The sequence below is a fragment of the Sorex araneus genome, chromosome 5, assembly GCF_027595985.1.
Source record: "Sorex araneus isolate mSorAra2 chromosome 5, mSorAra2.pri, whole genome shotgun sequence".
Taxonomy (NCBI): Eukaryota; Metazoa; Chordata; class Mammalia; order Eulipotyphla; family Soricidae; genus Sorex; species Sorex araneus.
The window spans coordinates 107,392,435-107,406,455 of record NC_073306.1 but is presented as its reverse complement, the minus strand read 5'-3'; the positions used below and the strand labels follow the sequence as shown (position 1 = coordinate 107,406,455).

The following is a 14,021-nucleotide window of genomic DNA, read 5'->3' as shown; positions in this document are numbered from 1 at the left end:
CCTTAAAAAGAATCAAAGAGAAATGCTGGAAACTCAAGCCACATGCATATAGCACTCTGACTTCCCCTTAGCCAGCCTCACCTCCCCAAACTCTCAAGGACCATAAGGAGCTTAGACTTCCTTCCACTCGGAAACTTTGCATTTGACCAGCTCCTCATATGTATGTATGTATATATATATACACACACACATATATATACACACACACATATATATATATATTTTGCAGTTACCTCCTGGCAGCAGTTTAACCCTTTCACTTCCCTCAAAGGCTTAAAGGCTTGCTTATTGTAATTCAAACACCTCTGGAAACTGCTGGGGGTGCTGCTTTCAACCAGCACCATCTTTTGATAATTTTCTGCAATTTTCTTATCTAGATCAGGCATTGTTCTAAGGCTTTGCCTCTGAATGTCCCTGTAAGTCACCCACCCTGGACTCATTTCCAGCTCTTTTCGAGTACCTGGGGTGATTTCTTCACTACTCCCCCCCACCTTTAATTTGCCAGTGAAACTGCAAACCTCTTAACTGTAGCTTTGGTCTTGGCAGCAGGAGAATGACAACAGATGTGGAGCTATTTATGAAAGAAGTTTTCTCTTAAACAAGTGTGACCTGAAGGGAATCCATCAAGGATGGGACACAATAGGCATTCTACTACAGCCTGAGTTCAAGATTCACATTGATTGTGGTGTTTAAAATTCATGGGCTGATTATGGCTGAGAGGAAAATGACCAGCATTATGAATGTACTAAAATGGATAGGGAAGGACCTTGCCAGCAAAGTGAGGGGGGTAGAGGAGGAGCCTGGGGAGGGGGGATGGGGACACATTCCCTTTTAGAGTCACCCGAGTTCAGTAAAGCACCACTTATTTCCCAGCCTTTAAGAGATTTTTATCACAATGGTTCATACCTCACACTCCCTGGAGCCTGATTTGCTATACGTGCAGGGTCCTGTCCCATTCAGTAGCATCTCGCTGGTCTCCGTGTTGGTGGGTTTATAATCTACATAAAATTCCTGCGTGCTGGGAGTCATTTGCTTTAGGGACTGCCTTTTCTTTTTCCTGTGTCTTCGCATGAGAGAGCGTTGTTGCAGCTGCTTCATGCTCGCAGGGTACCGTTTCCAAGACACGTAGATAACGAGCAGAATGACGAGCACGGACAGGAAAAGGGCCACACTCCCTGCGATGATTTTATGGAAAGAGATGTGCTCCGAGTCGGCCTCGGTCTCTGGGCCAGGCTCCGTGGCCCCCACCGTGGGGGGCAGTGGGGGTTTGCTCTCATGCTTAGGCCTGGGGAGCTTGGGTTTAAATGTTGGCTTTGGGAGAGCTCTGGCCAGATCGTACCTCTCCGTGGTACTTTTGCCACAAATGCTGTAGTTCTTCACTGCATCAATCACGTTTACTCCTTGCAGCTCTTTGGGACTGGCACAGATAATTGTATTCTCCCGCAGCCCTTTAAAACTTTTCAGCCAGTTTACCAGGGAGCAAATATTTCTGCTGCATTCCCATATATTCCCAGCCAGACTGATGTCATTGAGGGATATCCAAGAATCCAAAATCTCTTGACCAATAAATGTGAGCTTGTTGGAATCCAGATTGAGGCGCTGCAGATTTGGGACACACTGGAAAACACTGGGTCCACTAAAAGCTTCTATCTCGTTGCCTGATAAATCAAGCCTTTGTAATGAACTCCAAGTCCAGGACATGGTCTGTCCTATGACACTGATTTTATTCCACTGCAAGTAAAGATTCTGAAGGCTCACCAGCCTTGGGAAAAGGGCCAGGTTGAGTTTAGAAAATTGGTTGTGCTCCAGGTGAAGTTCTTTCAGTCTGATCATGCCAGCAAAGACATTCCTGGCCAAACTTCGGATCCGGTTATATCCCAGGTCCAAAAGTTCCAGGTTGCGGCAGTCTTGAAATATTCGCACAGGGATGGTTCTCAGAGAGTTAGATCGTAAATGTAAACTCAGCAGCTTCCGCAAACCTCGAAACTGTTCAGATCCCAGAGAATGCAGCTGATTATAGGACAGATCCAAGTTCCGTAAATTTGTTACCGGCCTGAAGGTATTGTTGAGGAAATAGGAGATTCTGTTGGAACTCAGAATCAACTCTTTGAGTCTGCGTATTCCATTAAAAGCATTCTCATCAATATTGCTGATGTGGTTATGGTCGAGGTACAGCCAGGTAAGCTGGTTGAGCCCTTTGAATTGATTATACTTAAGTTTTTGCAGGCTGTTATAGCGAAGGGACAAACCTAGGCAACCAGCAGATATGCTTGAGGGTATCTCCTGTAATTTTTGAGATTCACAATATATCATTTTGCCTTCACACCTACAGCCCTTTGGGCATCCTCGTTCAGCAGAAGAAAGCATTGTCAGTAAGACAGTGGGGGCTATAATCAGTGCTACAGCTGATCCGCTCAGTAGCCTAATTACATTGAAACCTGGAAATAAAAACAACTTAGAAAAGTTATCCCCCCAAAAAATAATTCATTCATTTTTTATCAAGCAAAAACAGGCACGTATTTTATGTTTAAAATTTAAAATCTAGATAACAACATTTAACATCAAATATTATTTCATAATTTAAAGAGCATGATCTTTAGTAGTTTTTTTTTTCAGTAGTTAAGCAAGGAACTGTGTCCACTAAGCAACTGAATTTATAGTCTGAGAGCAGAAGCAAGATATTCTCTACAATAATTAAGGCAGAATTAATACACAGACTAGAGGGTTTTGGTTTATTATTATTTTTTTGGTTTTGTTTTTGTTTGATTTTTTTTTTAAGAAGGAAGAAGAAAAATGACAAAACATACCCATCCTTTGTATTGTTCAAAGGTCGTCCTTAGGTCTTTTGCTTTGGCTTAGGGGGGCACTTCCGTGACAGCCCCTGTCAGCTGCACTGTAGTGAGTCAGGGCTCGCTGACACCCAGGAAGAAAAATTGGACCCCTTGGGAGATGGACCGATTTTGGAACATTATTCTTTGCCAGCCACGCAGAACACTCCAAGAACAAATAAATCCCAGCACCGCATTCACAGCAAAACATCAAAATCTTCCTAAGTAATAGGATCTTCATGGATATTACGTTTTTGCATCTTTACAGTTTCTTTCTTTCTTTCTTTCTTTCTTTTTTTTTTTTGAGGAGAAGAGGGGGGTGCGTTAAAAAAAAAAAAGCTGGCTTCTAAAATTTCTTCTTATCGGAAAGCATGATGTATTCCTTCAGGCAACACGGGGGTACCTGAGCTGCCAAATCTGTATTCCATAGCCCAGCATTTCTGGTGGGAGCACCCAGTTCAGCCACAGAGCTGTGTCGGAGCCCAGAAGGCAGGAGAGCTCTGTGCCGCACACACGCTCAGCTCACTTCTGCAGACTGTCATTCTGAAAGCTGCTCGGACTGTTGCTTTGGTTTCAGTGAATGCAGTCTTATGTAAAGCTGCCCCCAGTGGTGAAGAACATTATGGGCATGTGCAGAAATGTCTCTCTTTTATCTTGCAAATGAGCCGGCTCTCTGCTGGAAAATGAATGATTCTTTGGGGTGGCTCAATAGGAACTGAATGGTCACCTTAATGAATAACCAGCAACATTCTGTGTAATTTCCACGTCCCATGTTAACAGTTGGGCCATGTCTTTTAGTCTCTTCCTCTTGATCATTACGCATGGGATGCTCTGAGTTTTTCTGGAGCTCGACATTAAGTTCACTGATCAGATGTCAGTTTTTCTTACCCTCATTGTAGTCTTTGAACCAAAAATTATCAAATGAATTATTGAACTTTTCTCAGAAAGCATTAACTGCCTTGTCCATTTGACCCCTGGATGTCACAATGATTATATTATGCAAGGTGTCCCGGGGTGCTATAACACACACATTTGAAATCGAGGGGCTAACTAATGGCATAGGGATTAATGTGTCCAGGAACCTTTCCGGTTTTTGCACGAAATATGTCATTGCCTTAATGGCTTGTGACTTAGTTTGTTGCTGTCTTAATTCTATCTCTCTTAATAATTAGAAGAGAAATAAAGCATTTTTAGTGCAAGTTGGAGAATCAGGAGATCATTCAGTTCAATTTATTGATGCTGCCATATTTATTGCACTAATAATATTTATTGAGCACTTTTCAAGGGCTATAAATGGAGTATCTCATTTTAATCTTTAAAAAGTCATACAAGCCACAGTATAACCTTCATTTTAAAGACGAGAAAACTGAGATGCAGAAAGGCAACTTGCTCAAGGTCATGTAGAATGGAAGTTGCAAAACTGAGATTCAGAAATAGGAAGTTTATCTTTAAAAAAAAAAACTTCATATGTTTGGTTGGGGGATTCCTCCAAGGGGAGGTGGTGTGGCGGTGGGGGGCAGGGATCAGTCAGGAGACAGCCAAATCATACTTTTCTGGTGGAGTGGGGAGAGAATCTTCACCAACGTTTTAATTTTTATTTAAAAATGAGTCATTAGCCTGACTAAAACACTGAGATGAGGAAACTGTAATGTAAACAAGTCTTGCTGCACATCTGGGTGTGTCTCTGGCGCCTAAGAAGTACCGCATGGCTGAGCCCGAATGTCAAAGGTCATGAGGCGCCGAAGGTTGGCTGAGCACTGCTATGGAACTCTTCCCAACTCAGCCCCCAAATTCTGCTACCTAGATTTGTATGAACAACTTGGATAGGAGTCTTCTGCTGAAGTATTGGAAACATTGAATCTAGGTTTCAATCCTCACTACAGTTTATCCACTATGTAACTTTAAATCAGTCACATTTTTTCTCTGCCTCAGTTTCTATTTACTAAAAGAGGCTTGATAATAAAGATGAACTTCACACAGGGGGTTAAAATTCAGCCATCTTAATATCATGAAATACTTTAAGTGGTGTCTGAAGCATAGTAAGCCTGTACTAGCTGTTATTTGCATAGTTTCAACTGGGTTGTATTTGTTGATATTACACTTGACGTTTTGTACCGAACGTAGAATATACAAGACATGTATTCACAAAGAGCTATTTTAGTAATTTTTTGGTATCATATGCAATGAATCTCTGTTGTTAGACTTTCTTTGAGGGTAATATTTCCTAATCTCTATCATCTAAACTTTACCCTATCATCTAAACTTTACTTTTCAAATGAGTCTTTTGGTTCTGTATCCCATAATTAATAATGTCTGATCCTTTTCTTCCTCATAGCAGCTTCTGTCCCATAAAGAAAGCCATTTGGTTTAAGCGTAAATAGTATATAATTCTCTTAAGGGTTTTGTCAGTCTTTTTGAGTGTGTTAGTGTAGAAAATCCTGGAGAGTTTTGTAGTCTCTACCAATGAGATGTTCAGTGACAATTCATCATTAAATCAATCACTATCACTTATTTATGTATTATTAAATCAATCTTTGTATGCTTCACAGGGATGGTACTGTGAGAGTCACTATTTTTAGAGTAGGAGAGATAGTAGAAAGGTTAAGGTTCATGCCTTGCATACAGCGCCCCCTAGTTTGATCCCGAGCACCACACAGTCCTCTGAGCTTTTCCTTGTGCAGCCAGAAGACACCTGAGTTTAACAGTATATGGCCTTGGAAGCCCCTGAGCACCTCCAAAGTGGCTCCTAGGTAATGTTCAGCTCTGAAGAACGGAAGCTGTGCTGCCTCCTAGGGCCTTTGCATTAAGCTGCTGCTGGGAGGGATCCCTTACCTTTTCAACACCACCTGGGAAGCAAAATAATTAAAATCTAAAAAGCACCAGTCTTTTTTTTATTTCTTTTTCCTTTTTGGGTCACACCTGGTGATGCTCAGGGGTAAAAAGCATCAATTCTTTACGTAGTGTTTTATCGATAGGACAGTGGTTCTCAAAAATTAACTATGCCACAGATGCATGGAAAGATCCTGAAGAACTCATTACAAATGTCACTGTCATCAGGTTGCTCATTGATTTGCTCGAGCGGGCACCAGTAATGTCTCTCATTGTGAGACTTATTGTTCCTCTTTTTAGCATATCGAATACACCATGGTAGCTTGCCAGGCTCTGCCGTGCGGGCGCAATTCTCTCAGTAGCTTGCCGGGCTCCCTGAGAGGGGAGAGGAATTGAACACGGGTTGGTCGTGTGCAAGGCAAATGCCCTACCACTGTGTTACCGCTCCAGCCAATTACAAATGTACATTTGTAAACTTCACCCCTGCCAATCCTGATTTAAAGAACTTGAAGAGACTATGCATAGCCACCAACTCTGACCTTTAGCAGATTTATGAGACACAGTGATGGAGTTGGAGCTGCAGCTCATGCTTTGACTGAAGGATCCTAGGTTAGTTCCCCAGAAAAAGTGGTTTCCTGAGCACAGCTGGGTGTAGCCTCAAAACAAACACAAACACACTGTAAGCAGATGATTAAAATAAAGACGTGTTCTGCCAATCAGAAGAGAGGCTAAATAACGTATGATGTGATATAAGTTCCATGAAGACAAAGACAGTGGTTTGTCCTAGTTTGGTTCCAAAAGACCTAGAATAAGCTCGACACATTTTAGATGCTCAATAAGTACTTATTGAATATTGGTCGACTTCACACATTCATTTGATATTGGATACAGTGGCTATGAAATGCTAGTCTTAGGTAGACGACTTTGATCCCATAGAATCTCTCAGCCAGTGATACATTACATTTTTGGATCGAGTGTTTTTAGAGCATGTGTATGAAAAGGTAGAAATTAGAATAGACCTTCACTTATCACATATATATTTCTTTCTTCATAGTTAAGCCATAAAGTTCATGAAAAAGTAAATATACTTTTAAATATTTCTTTTGGCGTATTATAACTTTTATCATCTAACATCCTAAATAGGGCTTGACAACATGTGTCTATTTTAAAAGACTAAAGAGAATCTTATTTATAACTTCTCTTTTATATCTCAGTTGCTTGAAAGCCTTTGGTTTTGTTCCTCACCCGCCCTGCTTCTTCATGGGATGTAGCAATAGAGCTGACTATTCTGGCCCTTGCTGGGAGTTACTTACTCCCTGTGGACAGAAGGACCTATCAGCAAGGTGCTTCTTGTTCTTCACTCATTCTCTGGTGATAGAAGCTCAATGAATAAGTACCTCTCAGCCCAGAGAGACAGTAGAGGGCTTAAGGCACATGCTTTGCACACGGCCAATCCCGGTTGATTCTCAGCACTGTGTGATCTCTTGAGCATGTCTGAAAGCAGCTCTGGAGGCATCTGAGCATCACTGAGGCCTGAGCAGAGCCACATCCTCAGAAACTTGCATTGAACCTTTGCCCAGTTGCCAAGAAGACCCCCTGAAGCCAAGAAATTCTGCATATTTCTTGGGAGCCTCCCACAAGTTTCAAAAAAAGAAAAATGTGGTACTTTTATGTTGTTTTCCTGAGAGAAATCTTGGGTTATGCTTGGTGATCAATATACTTTGTTGCATTTACGTATGCATATATATACCACAATTTAACATAGCATAGAATATATTCTAGAAATATGTATATTCTATAAACTAATATATATTGAATATATATGTGAGTGTGTAAATACATATATATATGTTTTAATATATATATGTATATAAGTCAGAATTCGACCCCAAGAAAGTAGAGTCGAATTCAATAATGGAAACCAAAAGTTCTGTCTAGTAAGGGGTGATTGAAAAATAGTGAGAATGTTTCCTGTATGTTTTCCTAAAAGGTTAGAAGACAGAAATCCTATTTGTTGTTATAGCAAAGGAATGTCTCTGCTGATGAGCCTCTGAGTGAATTTATTGATCATTTGGGAACCCATCAGTATATAACATCCCCTTCCAAAGGATGAACTCAGCCTGTTCTCTTTTTCTATAAACCTGCCTTTTGAGACCACATAGACAAGAGATTTTACGGGGAACATGACTCCACCATCTTCTCCGTTTCTTAGGTCCTAAATAAAGCTCTTTATCTTGCATCAGTTTTGTCTCTTACCTTCATAGGATGAGCCTATGTTTTTATTATATAAAACATGGACTCCTGCTCTTTGTTTTCTCTTCCTGTTTTCAGTTTGGCAACTCTCTAGTTCTTAACGGTAGTTCCTGTTAGTACTAATCATTGACCTCTTCCTCAGTGGTAATCACTAACCTTTCTTGGATTAGGTTTGACTTCAGATATTTTATATGGCCCCTACCTTTGCAGCCCTTAAGTTGGCAGCATATAAGGTTTATGCCTATTCACAGTAGTGAATTGCCTGAATAAAAGTAGGTATATGAGGCTAGTAAAGCAACATACTTGCAAAATAACAGAATCCTAAATTAGACTGGATGCTTGAGATTGAAAAGGATTACTCAAAAAACAATAATTCTCAAAAGAAAAATCCTGTATTCTAAAAAACTCTTTGTAATTTCTGGTATAGTTTAAAAAGTTTAACTTCTTTTACTTGTTGATTCTAGCAAGGTGATTATTTCTGATTTGCCTTTCATCAGAAGCAAAATTGTACTGCATTAGGTATTTAGCAACTTCTTTTGCACTTAACATCACACAGAACAAACCATAAATTACCTGACAAGTTAAATTCCCCCAGTGAATCTAGGGCTGTAATGATTTATACAATTATAAAACATAGTGTCATGTACCTAAAGAAGTTTTTTATTGCATGTACAGTACTTCAATAGCTGAACATATTTTTTAAAAATTGGGTAAATAAATCTAATCGTATTACATAATGCAAAATTAAGCCCAACATGAAACTTAATTATCAGATATAAACTTTTAAAAGCAGTGCTTATACAGAACATACAGGTGGCCTAATACTGAATTAGTTTTAGAGATTTCATTATTTACAAAAGAGGTTGAGGACTCTGTACTAAATATTACCCCAGATATTTAGAGTACATAAGTATACAAAACTATAATCTATGTGCTTGTGAGTTATATTCTAAAGGTAGAAAATAGACAATAAAATAATTAACACAAAGAGTGTGTTATTAAAGAACGTACTATGGAAAAAAAATTAAGAACTAGAGAGTTGCCAGTTATGCAGATGGGAAGGCAAGAGGTGACTGACCTATGGTAAGAATTGACTTTCATAATCCACCAGGAGCTGCATTATAATTATAATAACTATAATAAATAATATAGGGAAATTAGAGCCACCAATATTAAGCAAACTTTTGAAGAAGATTAGATTGTTCACCTAAACTATAATGGCGAGTAATCAGAACAAGGATCCTAACTAAGGTTGCAGTAGATAACTTTGTTCAGTGAGCAGCACAAAGAATAATCAAACAAGAGTAGAGAGAGACAGGAAGAATGATTGAAGATGAAGTCAGAGACATACTAGGCATTGAGCCGTGGAGAACTTTGGGTGCCATTATAAGAGCTTTGACGTTATTATGGAGAGATTTGGGAAGTAGATCAAGATTTTGTGCAGTGTAAATATGTGACCAATTTGCCTATTAAAAAATTATCATGAACACTGCTGCAGTGGGAATAGACTTGGACAGACAAGAGTAGAAGCAGGAAGGCCTGTAGGAAGATACTGTGCCAATCTAGGAGAGATCTTGGTGACTTGAACTATTACTTGGCATAAGCATAAGTGATAGATTGGTATATTCTGAATATATGTTTAGGTGAAACAAATAAAAATTTTATAAGATAAAGAAACGACTTTCAGTTTTATGGAATTTTGGAACACTGACACCAACTCTTTCAATGGGTCACGTTTTTGAAATTTTCTTTTTTATTGGCCTCAGAATATCCTGATGTACTCAAACACATTTTTGTAATTAGAAAATTTACAAACTAGCTCCATACAATAGTAACAAATAATTCTATTTCAGGAGTCTGGACACAGACAGCTTTAGAATTTTTTTAAGTTTTGGCCAAACTTAGCACTGCTCAGGGATCAATCCTGCAAGGGCTTGGGGGACCGACCATATGGGGTGCTGGTATTAAACCCAGGTCAGCCACGTACAAGGCAAGTGCCTTACTGGCTATACTATTGCTCTAGCCTGCAGGCAACATTTTTTAATTTAGTCTGGTAGTGCAATGGCACCACAAGCTTTAATGAAAATAAAATTCACAGGGAATCTAGATAGTGGAGGGCTAGGGAGATAACTCAAAAGCCTAGAGGAGGTATAGTTGGCATTCAAAGAGGCCAGGGATCAATCCTAATATTTCATGGCCTCCTGGGCACTGCTGGGTGGAAACCTATGATCCCGTAGACCCTCTAGGATGATCCCATCCTCCCAAAACAGTTAGAAAATGATAACATTTGGACAGTTTTAGAAATAACTTGACGGCTATAAACTGTCTTTGTTAGACCGTATTAAGGAATTAGAGAATAACATATATACTGTTTAGTTATAAACATATCAGAAGCATATTAGTTGACGTTTGGATTTAGGACTGATTTTGACCAAACTTCTTAGAATCTGTTTGTTAATCTATAAAATGGGGCTCATCAAACTTATGCTACCAATGTCTAAGGGTTTTAGTTAGAGACTGTTTCAATAATTTATGTGCAAATACATTGTAAAATATAAAGAGCTGTAAAGTATTTGTAGACTCAGAAAACCAATGAGAAAAATATTTTCCTTATTTCTGTCTAGATTTTGAATAATGAGCACCAACTCAAATGAATATTGAGAATCATTATCAGAACCAAGAACATAATCAGAAGTTACAAATATTATTTAAGAATTTTTCTCTGGGGTCAGAGACATAGTACAGCAGGCAGGGCGCTTACCTTTTATGTGGCCAACATGGGTTTGATCCTCAACATCCTATGCCAGGAGTGATCTTTCAGTGCAGAGCCAGGAGTAAGCCTTGAGAACTGCCAGATATGGCCCCCAAATAAAATAAAACATAACAAAATTGTCAGCATTTCCTTTCTGCTATAATTATAATACAAGAACTATTTAGCCTATTTATCATTATCTGACTCACAAAATACCTTTCCTAGATTGATTTACTAGATATTGTAAAGATTTTAGTGTTTTTAAACTAAATTACCCTATGATACTATAGGTCACAAAATGATTAACATAACCCTCTATGCCGCTATTTCTCAATTTTTGTTATCCTGATTCCCCTCTGACTTTATTTCCTTCCAGTGGACTCCACACCATCAAGTGTCCCCTTAGTTTCATGACATGGACCTCAATTTACATGGTTTTCACCTGTTAAGCCATTTAACTATATGGATACATGATTAATAGGGGCCCTAGGGCTCTACAGTTGAGAAAGGATGACCTAGACTATGAAAATATTTTTTTAAAATTTTGAGTGGTTAGAATTATATTTATATTTATATCCTAATTTTCTCTCAAGCTATTGACATTTCTTTGAAATAATGTTGGGTTATATTTGCTTGCTTCAAGGACTCCCTTAAGACCCCTGAGTGGTCACATATTGTTATGAGTGAACTTCTCTGAAATAAATGAATGAAATAAGTTCTAGTTCTGACCACTAAAATGGTTTCAGCTGTCTCTTTTTGGAATGAGACTCAAAATGAATGATACTTTACAAGGTCATCAAACACAACTCCCTCTCCTTCATCTGAAGGTACATTTATGCTGTAACAGCAATTCAGATTTTCAGGTTTTGTTCCATTACTCACTGTAACTTCCCACAGTAGTCATAAGCTAAATTTAAGCAATGAAATAAGTAGAAATCTCAAAGTATAACTAAGAAGATGCTTATGAAGACTGAAAAACTGCATGACATTAAGGAAATAATCACTTTTATTTTTATTTTTTAAAGCATACATTAAAAAAAGCATACATTAGGTAGAATCAATTAAAAATACAACTTAAGCAGCCTTCAATATTTGACTAGTTTTATTTCATATATTCTATCTTCTCTCCCACATATACTTCATCTTCATAAGTATTTCTAGAAAAATTATAAATTATGTCTTTCCATATATTTGTGAGTACATATATATGTTTTTCATATAAAACACATTTACATATAATAGACATATTTCATAATAAACATATATTTCAGTATACAACTCAAATTAACAAAGCCATAATTAAGCCATCCAACATTATTATACTTAACGAAACTCCAAACTTAAATCCCAAAAGTTGGCTTGTACTCAGTTTCTAAATACTGACTGAAATCATATTAATTTTCATAATATTTAAGTTTCTTTATTTTTTTTAAGCCCATGGTTTCCTGGATTATCAGATCATTTCAACTGTAATTTGCTCCACGTACTACATTTAGCTGTTGACTTGTCTTTTGTGTTATTTAACTTGCTTAACATTACATACATATTCAGCAAGAGCCCATCATCCGTTAAACTGAGACTTGGGGCAAATTCTTTCATGGTGGCAAATTAAAACTTAGAACATTTTTCAGTAATATAAAACCTAGAGCCAAAGGAAATTGTGTATTACTATTTCTCAGTAATTTATTCTACTAGGGAATTTCGTGTTGGGTTAGATGACAAATTTGCGAATAAGAATATGAAGGTTCCATGAGTCTCTGATGGTTTAACCTTCATGTTTACCAGTAACTTTGTTCATTTTCCAGTATACCTTGCATTTTGCCCATAGTCAGCAAAATCAATGATTTTATGTTCTTCTTCACTAAAGAAACCTGCTAATTTTTGTAGTGATGTAGGAATGTTCTAATGGTAACCTAAAAATTTCTATCAAGAGTACTGTCTGCTGTAGCACTGTAGCACTGCCATCCTGTAGTTCATTGATTTGCTCGAGTGGGCACCAGTAACATCTCCATTGTGAGACTTTTTGTTACCGTTTTTGGCATCTCAAATAAGCCATGGGTAGCTTGCCAGGCTCTGCCATGCGGGCGGAATACTCTCTGGAGCTTGCTGGGTTTTCCAAGAGAGATGGAGGAATTGAACCCAGGTCAGCCGCCTGCAAGGCAAATGCCCTACCCGTTGTGCTATTGCTCCAGTCCATCAAAATTCATTTGCAATCACTTATATTGAGATAAATCAGTTTTCCAGATTTTCATTTAGAATAAATTCCATGACGGAACATGTGGCACCAGAACCACACTGTAAAATTTATACATATGTGTGTGTGTATATTCCTACATTTCTTATAATTTCTCACAGTAGAACAAAGGAGTCTTAGAATAACTGTAAGTCTTTTAGCCAAATTTATATCTTAATATTTAAAATTGTGCTTTGCATGCATATTTGTGTTTTGAATTATAAAGTCAGTGTTGTTTAAATAGCATCATGATAAACATTTTGTTGTATTTGCTTCACATTTATTCTGATGTAAGTAGAACTTTTAAGGAAAATTTTCTTAACTTGTTTGGGCTACTCTAGAAAAATACCATACTCTAGGTGACTTAGAAACAGCAGGAACATATTTCTCATTTTCTCTCAGCTAAAATCAAAAGACTACAGATTTCATGTCTGATAAGGCCTGGTTTCCTATGTGTAGATGCCATCTTCTCATTGTAACCACTTCTCATTCTCATGGTAAAAGGGGAAAAAGAGCTCTCTGTGGCTTCTTGCAGAAGGATAAGAATCTTGAGTGTTCTGGTGACCTGATAATCTTCTAAAGCCCTTGCTTTGAAACATCATAATATTGGAGATTAAATTTCAACATATTATCCAGGGGCAGGGATAATGACAGGGAACACAAACATTTAGTCTTCAACATTTCTTATTGTATTTTAAAGACATTGTATATGTCAACTGAATGAACTAGCATATTTTTTTAATCTGTTTTCCTGAAAAACATATAAACATTAAGCATTAAATTCCCTAACCATCATGTGAAGAAAGATAATGGAAATCTTGATTTGGATGAAAACAAACAAACAAACAAACAAACAAAACCAGAACATGTTCCTTTGGTTAGTTCTATTTAATTTTTAAATGGAAATGATTATTTTAGTCTGAAGATATAAGAACTACTAGATGTTTTAATGAAAGAAACCTTGCCTAGACTTGCAATGTCATAGTAGACAGGAGGAAAATGTGGAGACTAATAGTTCACTAAAATATTCCGTGTATGGGAGAGATCTCTGAAGCTAGCCTGGAGAACTCTTCTTGATATTGTTAATGCTTGATTCAATTGAAAAGTGGTTTCTATAAGAGTCTAT

General features: G+C 37.8%; 2 protein-coding genes across 3 annotated transcripts in view; one reads left to right on the top strand and one right to left on the bottom strand.

Annotated features, from left to right (window-relative positions):
* The window catches only part of LRRTM3 (leucine rich repeat transmembrane neuronal 3), a 207,209-nt gene extending 203,819 nt beyond the window's left edge, over window positions 1–3,390 (bottom strand). For both annotated transcript variants that reach the window (XR_008630136.1, XM_004617093.2), the window contains exons 1-2: window positions 2,808–3,390; window positions 907–2,438 (exon numbers count right to left, since the gene is read on the bottom strand). Coding sequence is in view for 1 of the 2 variants with exons in the window: in XM_004617093.2 (XP_004617150.1) it covers window positions 907–2,438; window positions 2,808–2,811 (1,536 nt within the window). In the remaining variant the exon portion in view is untranslated. The remainder of the gene's footprint in view (window positions 1–906; window positions 2,439–2,807) is intronic.
* Window positions 1–14,021, top strand: part of CTNNA3 (catenin alpha 3) — a 1,605,010-nt gene that overhangs the window by 648,562 nt on the left and 942,427 nt on the right. The window lies entirely within an intron of this gene.